Below are 19,483 nucleotides of genomic sequence, written 5' to 3' on the forward strand. Positions count from 1 at the left end.
ATAAAAACAACATTGTTATACATTGTGATTTGTTATACGTATGTAGAAGTGTGCTTTTTCACCCAATTGTTGCATTTCTGTGTGAGCACTTGCGTTTTTTTTTATTGAATATAATTCATATCATCGGCTCATCGCGTATATATCTCAATTAAAAGGCGATATGAAAAGTCGATTTTCTCAACAGATTTATTAGTAAAACATTTGAGACATATGTGCCCATAACCTGTAACAATGTTACAAATTGATTGATGTTATTTACAAACGTCCTCATTTTTCAGTCTCAGCTACATCTAAGAATTTAACAGACTGTGCAACACAAAGTGTGTGTAATTTAGATAAGCTCTTTGAAGAATAAAATTAGTAGATACAGTCTTCACGGTATATCTGACTATTGTTATTAAGATCTCCGTAGAGATGACGTGGACTTCGATCTATTCAAATTGCTTTTTTAAATGATCTATCATTGCATTTCCTCTCCACAAAGCTATTTTTATAGAGCTCGACGTCAGATTGTGAAATAGATAATATGAAATAACGCAAAAGTAGTGGAATTTAGCATTCCATATTTTTAGAACCATCACTGTCTGGTTGACATTTTAAGATTTAATCTAATAACAACTTTCAAACATTATTTCTGTTGCCATTTTCCCACTTAATGCATTAGTTTGTGCATTCTCTACATTTATCGTTTTCAGTAAATGGTTTTCAGATAGAAATTTTTAATGAGTTTTTCCACATTGCAGTCACTCTCTTTTAAACAAATAATTAGTCGATTGGACATGACATATGAAATTTGTGTCCATTATCCAACAATTCGTACTCTGCAATGACAAGTGCCTAAGTAGGTATGGGCCACAATTATTTTGATTATCGATAAATGTTTCTATCGAAAAAAAAATCTAAGAAAATCTTGTTTGTACAGGTGTACAATGTACACGCATGCGTCTTTGTTTGTATGAATGGATCAGCTGAAAAACAGCTGAAACGAAATACGTCACTTATGTGAAAGTCGCCGACTGTACCGGTAAATTATCATGAATTATCTCCGGAAAGTGATCATGATTTTTCATTACATTGCAAATATTTATGTATAAGGTAGACAGGTAGACAGGGCTTCAATAAATTATAGTTTTAAGTCAAGTTGAATCTAATTTCCGAAATTTATCTAATCTAAAATTCGGTAAATGTGGAACTCCTTCGCATAGAAAATCTAACACCAAGGTTAACTCATAAAAAAAAGTAAACAAAACGCTTTAAACAATAAGTGATATGCGAAAGAAAAGAACCCGATGATTAGAGAAACGCAATAAAAACAACAAAATTCATACTTACACGATTTGTAGTCAATCAACAGATTGTTTTCTTTGTTATTTCCATTATTTTTCTTTTCTAATTTTTCTATGTTTTGTTTCAAGTAGTACTTTAAACACTTTTACAGAGAAAATGCCTCAAAAAAAAATCTATATATGAGGGCCTTGACTGTATTATATCCGAATTGGCTGGGTGGTATAGTCCGAGAGAACAAAAGAAAAAAAAATCTTGTTTTCTACGGATGCAAACATCAAACACTCGAGTAATGCCACATAATATTACAAATCCAACACTTCAATGATGCTATTTTCGCTCTTCAAGCGTTTTAAAAACACTGGCACTATGCCATTAAAATTTTGTTGTCATACCGACGTAATTGATGGAACATCAACTTTTTTTTTATAAAAATTTACATTCCGTTTTACTGTTAAAAAAAATCTCGAATCATTTGGAGAATGATGTTTATTTGATATAGAAGTCGTCCTTGATGGTCTCGTTTTCCATCATATTTTTTTTAAGTTGAAATTAATTTGGTTTGAGAGTCGTCGTCGTCGTGTGTAAATCATTTTGATTAGAAATTGTTCCAGGAAAATGGGATTATTTTTTTGTTGTATAATATTCGAAAATTTGTTAACAGTGATCCGTTGAAACAGCATGTAGTTGTCGGCTAAAATTCGTCATAGTTGTCACAATCAGTTGTACCGAAATATTTTTCATTTTATATCATACGCATCGCTGTGTGAAATTATGTTAAACAATATTTAAATAAATGATTCTCCGCTGTGAAATTGGAATGAAACAACTAATAACAGCTGTCGTAATATAAGCAAGGTAATAATACTGTGTGGTTAACAGTAACTTCTAAAACATATCGTATATAATAACATCTGTAGTGTTCGTTACACACAAAATAGGAAAAACAATTAGAAAATTGGTGAATATTTGACAGAAAATTAAGTGTTTTGTTGTTGTTTACAAACAACATTAAATTTTGTAAAATAGTGTTTCGGTTGATCCTTGTGTCGTTGGAAGTAAAATGAGCGGTGACAATGTGGAGGAGGAGGAAGACAAATATGCGTACTATGAATGTGAGTATACTCATGTGATATGGTTGGTTTTACTCAAACAGTTTGAAGTGGAAAATTGCTAATTTAATTGCTTTCGCATTGAACATATTTCTGTTTTTATTCTTTTCATCTGCGGTTGCCTACTGCTGCTAATGTGTTGGTACAATTTAATGATTTCAAATTAAAATTAAAATTATTAATGCACAAATCATATACGCATTATATGTATGAATTAAAGATGAATTACGATTGCGCACAATCGCCGAATTTATTTTGGAATTTTAATCAAAAAAAAAATTATTTAGATTGTTTTCGTTCTTCATTCGCACATGATGTGTGCGTATAAATATATGTAACTAGGGTCTACACGTGACTTTCTAATTTTAAAATGAAATTCCAGCTGCTTCAATCATACTCTTTTGCACAACTCTGTGGCGAAAGGTATCGTAAAATTGAATTCGAATAAATGAATTATGGCCCAGTGTCTACTAATAAATGTTAGAATGTAGCTGTTTTCCTAACATGGAAACGAGACAAAGCCAAGGGATGACAACACATTGCCTGTGTAAAATTTCTGTTATAATGTATGTGTAAACCTGTGTAAGCCTCATTTTTACACGCGTCAATTTAACGCACTAGTGCGTATAGGTAAATTTACGCACTACTTTGATCGCAGTGCTATACATAAAACCTTTTTTCGTTATAATAGTATATTATTGACATTTAATGGGAACATCGAAGCTTTCAGTTTCGATAATGTTCGCTTATGATTCCTAGGGTAATAATGAAGAGAAATCATCGTGCCTAGATGCTTTATTAAGCACATGTGTACAGATTAATTCCTTTTTTCTTGTTTTGCTCGTTTTGACATTGATCGTGGATGGTACCTGGATGGAATAGTACATGTCGTACCTAGGACTTAGAATTTTTTTTAGTGTTTGAGAGGTATGAATACGCTAAAAAAGACTGTTAGTCCGTGGTACGAATAATATTTTCATATTCTACGTAGAAAAAGTGCGCACTTTGTAGGTCCTAGGTATAAAATAAATATTATGCACGTATGACAAAGCGGTCGAGGCTTGCTGAGACGGCTTGTCATACGTGCATATTTTTAGCCCCGTACGAAGTACAAAGGGGCTTATAGGATTACGATGCCGTGTGTAATTGATGGAATTCGAAGCAGACGGTAAGGGCAAAGTGTTTGCCTATGTTCATAGATGACGAATCCGCAATAAAAATTTTGTCTGTCCGTCTGTCCGTCACGTCGATATCTTGAGTAAATCAAATCCGATTTCAATTTTTTTTTTCCCTGAAAGATAGTCGAAATAGTGAGGCTAAGTTCGAAGATAGGCATATTCGGGTCGGCCCTTCGTGAGTTAGGGCCACCTAAGTGATTTAAGGTCTTTTGGTGATATTTATGGCAAAACAAACGATGGAAATGTAAATGACATGGCAAGTGATAGGTATTGTCAATACCAATCCAGGAAAAAAAAATCGGGTGAGTGGACCGTGAGTTAGGGCCTTAGAAGTGAAATCCTACTAGGGCCCTATGAGTATTTTACATAGAACTCGAGTAAATTTCATTCGTTTTTCGTAATTTTTGTTTGATTTGGAAGGTAATCAAAGGCCGAATAGAATGTTGTTGAAAAAAAATTAAATTTGGGTCCTTGGACTAAGGCCACTACTAGGGCCCTATGTGTATTTTACATAGAACTCAAGTAAATTTCATTCGTTTTTCGAAATTTTTGTTTCATTTGGAAGGTAATCAAAGGCCGAATAGAATGTTGTTGAAAAAAAATAAATTTGGCCCTTGGACTAAGGCCACTACTAGGGCCCTATGTGTATTTTACATAGAACTCGAGTAAATTTGATTCGTTTTTCGTAATTTTTGTTTCATTTGGAAGGTAATCGAAGGCCGAATAGAATGTTGCTGAAAACAAATTAAATTTGGGTCCTGGGACTAAGCCACTACTAGGGCCCTATGTGTATTTTACATAGAACTCGAGTAAATTTCATTCGTTTTTCGTAATTTTGGTTTCATTTGGAAGGTAATCAAAGGCCGAATAGAATGAAGTTGAAAAATTTTTTAAATTTGGGTCCTCGGACTGAGGCCGATACTAGGCCCTATGAGTATTTATACTCAAAAAAATTAAAATTTTAGGGCGATTTGAAATTTTTGTTTCATTTGAAAGGAACGTCGTACGGGGCTTCGTAATTGCGCTATGCGCAATTTTTAAGATGTACACATTTCATAATAATTTTACTTTAACTACATTAACCGGCGCAATAGGCTTACGGTCAAAGTAGGGTGACAGACGCACTAGGGTCACGTACGCAATAGATATACGGGTTTGTACGGGGCTCAGTCGCAGCAAACGCTCCGACTGTTCTGATGGCTCGTTTTTTATCGCATAAGCGAAAACGAGACAACAAGATATGCGAATGACACTTTGACAATTTAGAGAAGTATAACGTTTGTCTATATATCCTAGGTGAATAATGTTTTCGGGGAATCACACCGCGTATGCGATAAATTATATTTTTATGACCTGGGACAAAATTACCGAATTTTACGAATATTTGGGCTACAACTCGCGAAGTTACCTAAAATTTCGGTCCACAACAGATATGTAAATAACCACGACCAGGCAGGAGCGGTTCATTTTCGAAACGTCAAATAAGTACCCTTATACACTGTATGAAAATAAACTCAAATTGACACTGACATAAATTGAAAAATTTTATTCGCAAAAAATATAGGGATACGAGATTATTCAGGTCCCTAGTCAAATCAGCGCTCCTGCCTAGTTAACTTTACTCTGTCGCGGTTGTATGAATGGACCATATGAAAAACACCTGCAACAATTTCATGTCTAAATTTCACTGACGTTTCCTGTAGCGTAGATAAACGAAATATTGCAACTCACCAACGATGGTGCCACCAACAAATTTTTAACACAAACTGTACGAATCTTTATCTGTTATCACATGCATCAATTACTCAGTTGCATAAATAACTATTATGCAACTGATCGTATTCTTCGTATGGGTTGCATACACCATTATACATTTGACACGTGATTTTTCAAATTTAAAATGAAAATTATTACAGGTTTCCTAAGAATCAGAGTTTGCACGTTGAATTAATTTCTTTTATATATTTTTTTATTCCGACACTAAAATGGAGATATAAAAATAGAAAAACAGAAAATTACGACGTTTACCAGGTTTTCGTTCAACATTTTCCATAAATAAACTATAAAATGATAATATAAGTTTATCCGGAATTTGTTTTAATTCAATCTTTTTATTGATTTTTTATGATTGAATAATAAATAAACTGAAATTTTTTTGTAAAATTGTTGTTGAAAGGAAATAGAATTTCCGAGCCATGAGCAAAATTTTCTATATAAAATTATGTAATTAAATAACGAATGATATAACAATTTCCTGTTCAAAAATTATGTTTTAAAACTCAAAATATTGATTTTTGCACAAAATGAATAATATTCGATCAAAGATTTTACCACTCTGTAAACCGGTAAACCGGTCAATCGGTTGTTTATGGTGGAGATTTTCATAAAGAAATATCTCTTTTAAAAATGCATTCCTTTTATACATTGTAAAAACTCAACATTTTATTGCGATTTTTTTTGTCGGTCTGTCAGGTCACTTTGAAAGTCGTGTACTAGTGTATAATAGTGTTTTACATGCTTGGGTAAAACCTTACTGGCATATCTACAAAAACGACGATTCATCGACATAACACAGAACAATTTCAACAATTTAAAGATCAAAATTCTAATTTAAATTGAAGCCAAGCACAGCTTTGGAGATCACAAATCAAAAACAACAGGCAAAGAAGAGAACTAAAGTTTACACAACCTGAGAGCAAATAAGAAGACGCTCGATCATTTAACAATTAATCGATTTACATCCCGTCGTTTTCATAAAATTTTCCAACCTCACTCCTAAGCTTCGTCTCGGCTTATCGACAAAATCACGAATGCGTACATTACTAGGCCACGTATTTGAATCCATTATTGACGCGTACGTGTCATCTGGAACGGTCACTTTAAACTGTCGAAATATCATGTCGTTCACAGTTCTACCGACCGGCAATAATAGCGATACACGGATCTTATTTCTATCGATTTTCAGTTCGTTCACCAAGTAATTTTCCAGGTAATCAGTTGAGATGGCTTTACCGATATTCGAAATGACCACACTTTTCGTACGATTATGGAAAGAAGTAGCATTGGGCGTACCGAAATTTGAACAGTTGAGACAGTTTCCGTTAGTTCTAAGATCGGTTTCGTTTTCTTTCTTTAAGATCAATATCGTCGAGCTGATCACGTTCCATATGACGATGTTCGAAGAAATTCTTACGATATTCTATATCTTCCCCATGTACATCAGTAGCGTTAGACAAATTTTGAGCAATGTTTACGGTACCGATGGTTTCAAAAAGTTTGCCTGAAGCCATCCAACAAGAATTGGAATAAGTTACTGGACAGCGAGCTCGATAGACGTTCGATTGACTCGTTTATTCCATTTACCACAGCAGAAATGTTTCTATTGCCATCATTACAGTGATGGCAATACCAATGGATGTCCGGAGAGTTCGTCACAGTAGTAAACATGAATTTCGTGACAGAAACACACTTAATGTGAAAATGTTCGCCGCAAACACCGGCCAAGTTATGAAATCACAATTCGATATAGTGTTGTTACAGCTCTTAGACTTGAACGCCATCCTTACAGTATTGTTCAATTTGTTACGTTCAGTACAATAGAATATCGTTTCGTTGTGTCAATGCAGACAAAGACTTCTTTCAAATTACAATTTAAGCCAAATTTCACGTAAATTCGATGAACTACGACAAATCGCCACGACAATCGGCAGCAAATCGACTCTTTAGCCACAAAACAAATGATTCGAATAATTAAAAACGAAAGCAATTGACAATAGTATTTTACATAACTAGGGATAAAAAGATGAAAAGTAGAGTTTTCGCGTGAATTTTGTTGATCCGAGGTGAAGCCGAGGTCAATAAACACACGAAAACTAGACTTTTCATTTTTATCCCGAGTTATGTAATGGATTTTACATGCTACTTGCGTCGAAAACCGTACTTTTCATGTTTCAAGCACTTCTTTCGACGCCCTTAGCATGTAAAATCCATTACATAACTCGGGATAAAAAGTGGAAAGTCTCGTTTTCATGTGTTTATTGTCCTCGGCTTCGCCTCGGATCAACAAAATTCACACGAAAACTCTACTTTTCATCTTTTTATCATTAGTCATGTAAAATACTATTACATGCTGAGAGCGTCGAAAGAAGTGCTTGAAACATGAAAAGTGTGGCCATGTAGACTGACAGGGATTCATAACTAAACTTTTTACCCTAGTTATTCATACAACCGAGTGGTAAATACTTTTATTTATCAAATTGACACCATCCGAGCCAGTGTTTCAAAAAGTTCCCAAAATAAGATCCGTAATTTACCAGCAGCAACTCTATACGCGATGGAACAAAGGAGAGTTTTCGATGGCTTTGCCAAACACGACCAATACTGATTTCTAACATTGACTTTGGAAATTCAGGAAAATTATCTTGGGCGACATTAAATTTATTGATTCTCGTAATTCATGTGAATTAGGTATATCCCCTCGAACTAATCTAACTCGATGTTTAAATCAACCTATAAAATTGTGAGAGACTACCAACGAAAGAGGAAAAACGTAGTTAATAAGAACTGGCACTCTGGCACTGACTGGCACTGTCAATTCTACATTATTGAGAGAAATAGACTGCACATTGTGCCATTCGAGTAAAATATCGACCGAAACTGCAGATTGCTATTTTCGATTGCACTTAATTAATTCAATATTTTGTTCAACAGTGGAACCGAGGCAATGTAATTTTCCGATTTTTTTTCCTGCTTTTATCTTCAACGTTTACATTAATCCATTGCAATAAAAATGTGACGTACTCATTTTATTTCGCTAAACCATATCATAATATCAAAGAACAGTTGCCTAGCTCAAAAATATTTTCCACTCAGCTAAATTTATTAACTTATTTGCTACTTCCCCATATAAACAATACGTATGCATCAATCTAGAATTGTTTTCGGCATAAGTCCCACAAAATCACAGGAAAGAAAATAAAAGAAAGAAATCCTTTAACAACAACAAAACCAACTGGCAGGGAAAATGAAGAAGAAAGATTTAGATAATCTCATCATTTGTACCACCAGTGATGGAATGATATACATTTCGAAATTCTATGAAAATCCGTTGAAGGATGAGGGTACTTTATTTAACATTTTATTTTACTTGCGATGTTACGTTGTTGTTGTGATAGGAGTTCTTTGATGGAATACAAAGAACATTGAAAACAAATATTAATTTTTGACACAGAAAGAAATGGAACAGAATTGGAAACTAAACCACATGTGGTGTTGCTACATCATTATGCATATAAGGTTTCTCTTCAGAAAGAACTTACCATTAATAAGAAACATTGTTTTTCATGCGCCAGAACATTGTTTTCCAGACATCCGACGATAATGGCTAGTCGCATTTGTATACGTACTATTATGATTGAATATTGCATGGTTCACGGGATTAGGATTATAACTTTTGCCAATAAAGTTTATAATCTTTTGGAGCGACTATACAATTTCAATATGAAGCACACAGTGAATAAACTTAATCTTAATATTAAGGCTATTTTTAATCCTACATAATAATGTACATAATTATAGAGTATAGTGGCTCAAGTGATTTCCAGTAGAGTCTATATGCTAACACAAATCGGAAGAATATTGTACACTGAAAAAACAACATCAAAACTACTTTGATATTTCGATATTTTACTGTCTTTCTGTTGGGTCGTGTGGGAAGATTGTTCTTTGAGCCGGAAATGTGAGAACTACACACGTCGGAACAACAAAAAACTAGTAAGACAGCATTTTGTTTGCTTATGGCCAGGAAATGCGAAGAAGGGATTTTGGGCAGAGCGGTATAATGAGACATATTCTGGCCGCAAGCAAAAACAAATCTTTTTTAAGGTATCATAAGCCCTAAATAGTTCTTTCTATCAGTTTTAAATCAATTCTAGTTTGGTCACATTAATTTTTTTTTTAGTTTATAGTCATGTACTAACGGCCTTAAAAATGTAAAAAATAGGATCCCTGCAGGATCTCGTACTCTTAAAACAATTTATGTAATTTTCAGACCAAACGAATTTTATCCAAGATAAACTGATCTCATCATAAGAATACAATTTTGGTGGGTTTCGTTTGTTTCTTTCGTTTTATTTGTTCCACACGTATTCCACCACATAGAAGTAGCGTTTGTCTTTACGATTCTTCAATTCCACACGTACGTGTAAGTGAAACGACCCAGGGCTACCAACATAGATTATCCGACTATACCAGGATATGGTTTGAAGCGATAGAGAACGAGGTATCACTAGCGTGGCCTTCAGACAGAGTAACGAAAACCTTCAAATTTGACAGGAAATTTGAGGTAATCATACCGAACAGAGAAGATTGGCTTAACGGCGATTTACCCCCAATAGACGGCATCAAACCTACACGGACGGATCAGTAATGGACAACTCAGCTGGTGCGGGCATACACTGCATTGAAACAAATACTGACATATCTCTACCATTAGGTAAATACAGTACAATATATTTATCTGAAATAAGAGCTATAATAGATATAATAGATATAATAGATATAATTTATCATTACTGATAAAGAAATCTCTGACAAAATAATCTACATATTCTCCGACAGCGACTCAGTGCTTAAAACTCTTTCTGCCGTGGAGTTTTAATCTGCTTTGTCTATAGAATGTTGGGACAAAATTAACAATATTGCGAATACGAATATAGTAAAACTAATTTGGGTGCCAGCACACTCTGGGATCTTAGGTAATGAAAAAGCTGATGAACTAGCAAAAATAGCGACATCAATCACCCCGTTAAGTCCTGAACTGATACTGCGTATCGCACCTTCTCACATTAAAACAAAAACTAAAGAACGTACAACCAAAGAGTTCATCAAACACTGGGACTCTGTTCCAGGTTGCAGGCAAGCCAAGCACTGTTTGAGGATAAACGACAGGAACTCAAAATATTTAATTAACGTAAGTAGAACAAGGCTAAAAACATATACGGGAACTGTGACAGGACACTTCGGCTTTAATAAACACCTAACAACAATTGCCAAACGATCAGACCCTAGCTGTGAGCTGTGTGGGCATGAAGCAGAGACCGCAGAGCACTTCCTCTGCTGGTGTTCGGCATTCATAAATAAAAGAAGGAAATATCTGGGTAACTATACCATCCTGTACAACCAGATAAAGAACTTTCACCCACAAGATATCCTGAGCTACATTTTTAGTACAAGGAGATTCACCACAGATAGTAACTCGTAAACTCAAAAACTATAGCGAGCACAGTGGGCCCAACGGAGGCCTCCGTGCGCGACCCTTACTAACGTTAGGGCAGCTATCTTAATAATAAAGAATAAAAAAGTGAAACGACACTCTTTACGCTTCTTTTGTTGACAACATGTAGAACGATGTGGAACAATTAAAACTGTACAATACTAACCAATTGCAAACTTAAATTGAGTTGAGTTTACCAAAGAAGATCCCTTATAAAAACCTTAAAGACCTACTACCGAGTGTCCAATATTCCTCAATAAACTGAAAAACAACTGAAGCGAATTGACTTCAAACTTGATATCGGGATTTTGGTAGCGAATATATTTTGATTGGAAAATTCGTAGTTTGGAATCTTTTAAGTCGAAATCTTTCCGCTGATCCATTCTATTTGTCTTGCCACGATATACATTGTCACCTTTTGTTTTCAATTTATTTTTGTGATCTTTGTATTAAACCCGTTCAGGTCGGTATGTTTCTGGCGGCATATTGAGTTCTATTATATAAGATTCCTTGCTCAATTCCTTTTTTGTTAAGAAATATTCCCCAGCTGAGAGTTTCAATTTCTGAGCACACTGTAAATCTGAACAGTCTTATCCATTTCATAACAAAACCAAATTCAAATCCACTTTAGTTCCACTGTTCAAAAATACATTATACCAGTTATTGCTATCGCAGTCAATTTTCAAATTTAACAATTTCCATTCTACGCGCAAAAGTCCATGTTCAAATTTAACAATTCCCATTCTACGCGCAAAAGTCCATGTTCAAATGTTAGAATTTTATCCTACGCGCAAAAGTCCATGTTCAAAGTCAGTCTGACTGACTGTCGACTTTTTAGAATATAATAATTTTAATATCTGAGCGGGATAGAACACCAACGTACTTTAGGATAATGTTACGAATCTTGCTCCGGCCAGTCTCACTATTTACAATATATGCTAGCAACGATCCGTTAAATCCAGTGGAAAACGGTTCAGATTTCCAAACGAATTATTTTAGATTAAACTTTATTTACGTCTCATACGCGTCCACACAGTTTGTCTTATAAATTTTGTGATAATCTCTACAACGAAAATTATTACCCGTTTTTAATCTCTATGCATAAAATTGTCAGTGTATTTCATACGATAAATATAAAAACGAAACAACGAGCTATTTTTATAAGCCATGCATATTAACCATGCCGGAACAAAACATAAACTGTGACATTTTATTGGAATATAAAGCAACTATACAGTTTTATTGTTTATCCGAGAGAAAACCAAAAACTTTTTTTTCTCGAAAACAAAAACAAAAACAAAAAATGTTTAGCTTTATTCACCCCCTCAACTCTCGCACCTATATCTCGACGACTACCGTGGTGATTTATAGCAGGAAAAAAGTGTTGATTGTTAGGTAGTTATTTATTCCATAAAAAGGTTTACTTTCCGTTTATTATTACTTAAATTTGTATGAAAAACTTATGCCATAATTCAAAAAGAAACTATCGACAAATAAGTGCACATGGTGGAGTTTCGATGTGATAAATTACTTAATGTTTCGTTTATTGTTTGCAATTGATCCTAACATGTACAGAAATTGTTGATAAATTTGTTTTTGTTTTTTTGCCTGATAAACAAAACGAGCAAATCTACTTTAGCAGTGCTTTAATTCTACGTTTAATGCCTAATTTTAGGCGAAATTGGGTAGCGCTATTTGGTGAGTTATTTCCTTTATTTCTCACAAACTGTTAAGAGCAATGGACCCTTTACAAATTTTTAGCCTACATTTAGGCGGAAAATATTTCTTTTTTTGATAATTTTTTTGAACCAAATATTTTTTCGACAAGGTAAAACCATTAAAGCACGCAAAATATGTTACTTTTAAGAAAAAAATGTGTTTGTGAGTCATAACTTAACCCATTGCTCTTAAGAGTCATCGATGCTTAGCTGAAAAGCATACATTTAGGCGTTTTTTAAATACTAGATTTTAGTTTACTTTTGATATCGTTCATAAAAGGATTCTGTTTAAAAATTATAAGACAGCAATATTGACCACGAACGTTAGCTTTCAACAGAAAATAGATTTGGTTGTAGCAGTTTAACCAGCTCTGATAAAACTGAGCAGTTTATGAAAATTTCGCTTCGAGTTAGCACATTCGATGTCGTTATTGCGGTTGTACATTTTTCAAAAAGGATTATGATGAAAAGATATAATCAAAAATGATATAGGAGACACACAAATGTAGGCTACAGTTTAAGCCGACTAATCGACACAACGCAATTAAATTGTGGCCTAAATTTGTGCGAAAAAATAATATATTTTCGATGATAACTTCGCATCCGCTCCACGTCCTTTATGGAAAAAGTAGGACCATCGTGTTGGCTTTGAGTAAAAATAATAAATGTTTGTGGTGGTGTAACATACTACGAAAATTGGCACAAATTCTGAGTTTTCTCATCACCACTAAAAGCCAACACTTCTTGACACAAAAGATGGTCCCACTTGCGTTGTGTCGATCAGGCTTAAGAAAACATATAGCAGAATGATCAACTATGGCAGATTTCTTCACCGAGCATACCCTACCTTTAAACTTTGTTATTTTCTGCTTCTTTGATAATAATTTAGTGCTTTGACTGTAAGTCCGGTATCGTCATATTAAAACAGCATAATGATCACAACATAATTCGCCAAATGTCAGCGTCTCATCTGAAAGATTTTGCGAGAGGAGGATATTTGTAAATGTTTTTGGACAAATGATTTTCATAAAGGAAATTTTCTGAAGATTTTCGATATTTTTCTATGAATTTAAGATTTACTGTTTTTGCTGGAATTTCAAGAATTTCAATCGATTTTTAAGGGGGTTTTTTCAATATGTAGTGGATTTTCTGGGATTCCAAGATTTTTTTAGTTTTCTGGAGATTTTCAAATAAAAGGAATTTCTAAATGCACAGAGAAAAATCTTGGATTAGATTTAAATCTTTTTCGGATTACATATAGGACCAAATTTATTTTTGGGTTGAAATCTAATTTTTCGAAAGATTACTTGCATTTAATCTTTCGAAAATAATCTGTCGATGGATTAGATCGAAATCTTACAAGAGAATTCATTTTTTTTATTTTGAAATTAAAATTTTTTGGAATTTATTTGAATATTGAATCAGATTTATTTGTTTTATTTATTCTGAAATTGGAAATTTTCTTTGTTTAGTTAAATTAAATGTTTTTTTTTTACTTACACTTCGATCAGGATTTGAGCTCGTCCACCTCGGTACCTCCGTATCTCTCCAGTCCTGTACTTTACCACTGAGCTATTGGGTTCTTAATCTCAGCAAGATTAATTTTCGAAAAAAAAAATCTTCTGAACGAAACCTTTGTACAAACTGAGGTAATCTTAATCGAAGGCAACATTTCTTTTTTTTTCATTTTTCTAATTATTCAATAAGCTATTATCATACTTCATAAATCTGTATGAGCAACGATAAGGAAGTTGAGCTTGTCGAGCCTGGCAATACTATTAAAAAGTACCATAAGCATCTGGAAAATATTATAATAAAAAGATATTTTGCACCCATATTTAATTGTACCATTGATTAAGAAGTATAACAGACTAGTTTGCATGGAAGAATTATTAACTTTTTTAACGATTTATGTACTCGGAAATAAATATCCTTTAAGAAAAGAAAAAAATCACAAAAATTGTGCTGTGGTTTTTACTTTTGAATCGCTAACAGATGACTAAAAATTACACATGGTAGTAGCTTCTAATCATAAACTCTAGATACCAGAACAACAAAACATTTTCGTGGCAAAATCTTTACTTCTCTTTGCTACTATCAATTTTAGTCATTTTAACCCGAAACACAATCTATCGAAAGATAAAATTTTTGTAATCTTTGAAAAAAGATTGAAACGAAATCTTTCGAAATATTTAAAATATTCGTAATCTTTCTGTAGATTAAACATTTAATCCGACGTTTTTCTCTGTGTCAAAAATTTTCAAAATATTCTGGTCAGTTGACAGAGCATTTATCTGCCAATCGAGAATCTAGAACAACCTATTTCCTAAATATTTTTGGCCGAGACATTCTTTTAATCATTTTTTTTACCACGAAGACACAATGGCTCATTTTTATGCGAATGTAAAAAAAAGGTATAAGACAACCCAACATACACTTTTGAATTTGAAGAATATCTCCGACAAAAATATGTGTTACGATTCTTTGATAGAATTTGAAAAATTTCCAATAATTATCACATGGACCTTCACGAGGATACATTTCGCAGAATGTGTAACTGATTCGCAGATAACAGGATTACAGTGTAATATGGTTTCCATTTGGTGATATTTACAAAACTCAACGGTCTGTATGATTGAATTGAATTAAAATGTCATCAAAGTAATTAAATATTTCACAAATTTACCAGCAAATTAATTTCTTTGCAACCACGAAATTATTTGATGACTGCTGAAAATGGATGCATAACTCCAGTGTGTTGTCTGCCTAGTTTTCTACCTGTTCGGAAATAAATTGCGTTTTCCATTGATCAAAAGAAATAAATCTCTTTGACCTTATTTCACAATTTTGTGTTACGTTTTTATTTTCTTTTTGCACGTGTTTCGCAAAATATATCCACTGCAAGCGTTCATAAAACATAATACTTCTCCAAACATAATGCGAGTAGTACGGAAAAGTAAGTTTTTTTTTGATCGCCCGTGAAGGTAAATACTTGTAGTTGGTATGTGAAAAGCCACATTTCTAAAGGGACAGAAAAAAGTTGCAGAAAATATTATTTGGGAGAACGTTTTTTCCTTTCGAAAAGTGGAAATTTCGTCCAACAACGTAGCACAAAGTCGAAAAGAATATTGAAACGTATATGTACAAGCAATGTATATGACAAAAAACCATACTCAAACCATACTCGACTGTTCGAAAAGTTTCGACAATATGAAATGGACTCAATTGCAAAACGTAGAGCTTCCTGACTAGAACATACAAGAACTGTTCATGGCGATTTCAGAAACAGAAATAAAATAGAATTTTAAAGCTCGTTTAATTTCACTTCAGTCATTCAATTCCATGTGTTAGATTTTACAATTTCGAACCTTTTATATAGATGGATTTGTAGGACGAAATTTAACAAAAAATGCTATAACGCATCTATTCAGGTTTGCAATTTAAACGAAATAGTGAAATAATGACGTTCAAACTTGGACCGACTGTTACAGAAAATACGTAAAATGGTAAATAAGATTCCAAGCACGTGTACTGGAAAGAATTTAGTTTAGAAAAGTTTTCTGTTCAGTTGTTAGAAATAAAATTAAATGAAAACAAACAAACACAATATGTTCTGCTTCTGTATTTAACTGTTACTGTAACTATCACAAATAGATTTTACGGAAAAACTTCTCTTTTTTTGTGAATCCAATAACGAAACAAGTTTCAGATTCGTATAAAGTTTTCTTGGCTTGTTTCACCTAAACAGAATCTTTATTTTTAAAATTTAAAGAGGAAATGGTAAATGTTTATACGGTAAAAATGACTGGAATATCAATGAATAATGACTGGAATAATATTCGGAATTAAATGGAAAAGCTTCTAACCAATGTAAAGAGCTTAAACAATATCTGGAAATTATATTGAAATTTGTTCAGACTGAATGAATTCAATGAGATATTGTCTACGATTGCTAAAGCACAAATCTATATGGTAAACTGAGCTACAACTTTCATCTCCTAATGTCACTCACCGACAACCAATTTCTACTCTCTGTATACACAAAACTACCTCGAATTTTCCTCCCTTATTCGTAACGCGCATACACCCACAATCTCTCTGCCCGAAAAAACCTCTCCATTCTATGCCCGATACCATACCGTTTACAATACAATGCTCGCATCGCGATAAATCACTCACTCTTAGCATTCTTGTATATTATTATTTCAGTGAGAAGCAGCTGTGCGAAAAAAATATAAAACAAAAATCCAGAAAATTTTTATGTGAGAAAATTTCACCAGCAAATCGCCACATTTTCAACTATTCTGCAGTCCTCGTCGTCACCCCGAGTACGTATGACGCAGAAAAGAAAAAAAAGTTTATCTGGACATTAAATTCAAATAATCGCGCTACTTCAAATAATTGAAAAGAAATATAAATATAAACTACACTGTTCGCCTAGCTATTGATAAACAGATCTGTTTGTAACGAAGTAAGAAAAAAGAAGAGATATAAAGAAGTGTGTAAGTAATAACGGCGTACACGTATAATTTGGTGAATATTGTAAACTATGTGATGAAAAGAACTGGGAAAATATATAGTGAGAAAAAAGTGCATATTTTGATAGGTTCACATTCGTCTTTTTTTCCGTTAAAATAATTTGCTGTACGTTTTCAAACCTCCTCTTTGTTTTCTACGTATTTTCAAAAAAATTTTTAATGATGATAAATAGAAGAAAGAGAGAAAAAAAAGATTTGCAAGAAGTTGTACAATATAATTCCTAACATTGTTTTGTGTATTTTGAATTATCTCTGAAGTTATTCAGTTTTCCACTATACACAGTTTAATATCCGTGCTTAATCATGAAAATATGTTAGTGATAGTGCTGCGGGAATAAATATAATCTAATGAACCCTCTCTCTCTTTGCCATATTTCAACCAAACATTTTTTTTTTGGTTTTGCTGTTACATTTTGTCATTATGTTATTTAAATTAGAAAATATGTGAAATGTGCGATATATCTTGCGGGGTGTTAATCTAACATTGTTCTGTACACGATATTACTTTTGTATGTTTCGTCTTTCTTTCTATTTCTTCTATTTTATTTTATTTTTTTCGGGCGTACCCAAGAGATTTATGTTGTGTATAAATTTTTGTTTGTTGTCGGGAAATCTTCTTTGACTATATTTAATGGCTGGAGAAAATAGACATTTCGATTTTAATTTATTTATTAAATACGCGTAAAGATGTCTCAATGATTTTTTTACCATTTATTTGTTTATAAATTTAGTATTTTACCGTATTTAAAACATACAACAAAGCAAGATCTGGGCTTTGTTTCCCTCAACACTCTGCGTATTTTGTGTTGTTGTTGTTCATTTCTTTGTTTTGTCCACTGACTCATTAACCGAATAACAATTAAATTTTAAACAAATATTTAGGCCACACATCGACTAATCTTAACGAAAAACTTAAATATATCGAAACTAAAGTGAAAAATAGGTGAATTAGAACTTTTACTGTGTGCAGTTCAGAAGACTTTTGCAGTTGTGACTTGAGTGTGAATTTTTGATTTGAACAATATTAACAAAAAAAAATTGCCGCTAACTAATCGTCCTCTGGATTGAAAGCCTCATATAATATAATGGTGTGTCATGGATTAACTGTTAAGAAGGTAAGTTTCTTTTTTAAATTCTTTTGGGATTGTTTTTTAATGATCTGCCACTATTTTGTAAGTGAACAATATTAATCTAGTAGAAATAACCTTGACCAGTTAGACTATCAGAACCACTGAATAAAATTACCCAAACATCTAATGCATCTACGGCATATATCGACAGATTTTCAATTTTCAATGTTCTTAATTACTGTTATCGGAGTGACTGAATCGTATGGGATTAAATGGACTAACTGGAGTAAATTCTAAATTGAAATGCGGCCCCAGTTTACCCCCGTTTTGTGTCCGTTTACTCAAAAAAGTGCAACACCCCTAGTGCATATCGGTAAAACGATTTCAATAATTTGATTCTTTCGAATTTTAATTTTTCTATATTGAAAACAAAAGCTTTGAATAAAAACTGACTTCCGATGGCAGCAACAATGTTCATTCGCTTGTTTAACATTTTAACTATTTTCAATTTCAATTTAAAAAAAACAATTTTTAGGGTGGGAATGGGTAAATTGATGTAGAAGCTAGAAAGAAAAAGATTTAGAAAATTGAAAGCATCTCAGACTGCAATCTCATTTTGTAATCTAATGAGTGGGACAGTACTACTTTTTAAAGTTCAGCAATACTAGGAACTATTTTTGAAAAATATTTTTTGTTTTAAGACATTTGAGGAATCTAAGAAATTTGCGAAATTTGATAAGTTTCAGAAAGTTGAGAAATTTGTGTGAAATTTGACACGTTTTTTTTTGTATAATACCGAATGCAAAGACCGACGTTACACAAACCAGAATAAAAAAGCCGATACATTGAAATTCGACTAGGAAGAAAAACGATAATTTGCAGCCACAACAACAAAATATTCAAACGAAATTCACCACATTTTGTAATTTTCCGTCGAAACGTTTTGCACACAATGGTTTAAGTTTGAGAGTAGTTTATTAAAGCTAAGTGTAACACAGAGATGTTTTTAGCTAAAAATTGCAATTTCTGCAATTTGCATACCAAACAGCCAACAAAATGCACAAATTCACCATCCACCAATTATTCCGCGAAGCAATTGTGATGGATTTCATTTTTCCATTCTCTTGAAAATATTTTTTATAATACTCTTATACCTCACAAAACTTCATACAGACGTGAAAGCAAGCAATTCGCACAGTATCTTGTAGCATTGTAGATACCAAAAAGATTACGAACTGACGGCGAAATAAAAGTAAAAATTATCGTCGGAAACTTTATGAAAACATCAGTTTGTGATAATTGATTTACTT

The 19,483-nt window shown here is 33.1% G+C and overlaps 1 protein-coding gene across 6 annotated transcripts in view; it reads left to right on the top strand.

Annotated features, from left to right (window-relative positions):
- The first annotated feature begins 2,047 nt into the window (after positions 1-2,047).
- The window catches only part of LOC119068589 (Kv channel-interacting protein 4), a 194,029-nt gene continuing 176,593 nt past the window's right edge, over positions 2,048-19,483 (top strand). The window contains exons 1-2 of one of the 6 annotated variants that reach the window (XM_037172235.1): positions 16,721-17,171; positions 17,986-18,218. Coding sequence is in view for 1 of the 6 variants with exons in the window: in XM_037172241.1 (XP_037028136.1) it covers positions 2,348-2,399 (52 nt within the window). In the remaining 5 variants the exon portion in view is untranslated. Of the gene's footprint in view, positions 2,400-16,720; positions 17,172-17,985; positions 18,219-19,483 lie in introns of those variants that run through there. The other 5 variants (XM_037172236.1, XM_037172238.1, XM_037172239.1 and 2 more) reach the window with 5 other exon arrangements.

Source organism: Bradysia coprophila, assembly GCF_014529535.1.
Source record: "Bradysia coprophila strain Holo2 chromosome X unlocalized genomic scaffold, BU_Bcop_v1 contig_20, whole genome shotgun sequence".
Lineage (NCBI taxonomy): Eukaryota > Metazoa > Arthropoda > Insecta > Diptera > Sciaridae > Bradysia > Bradysia coprophila.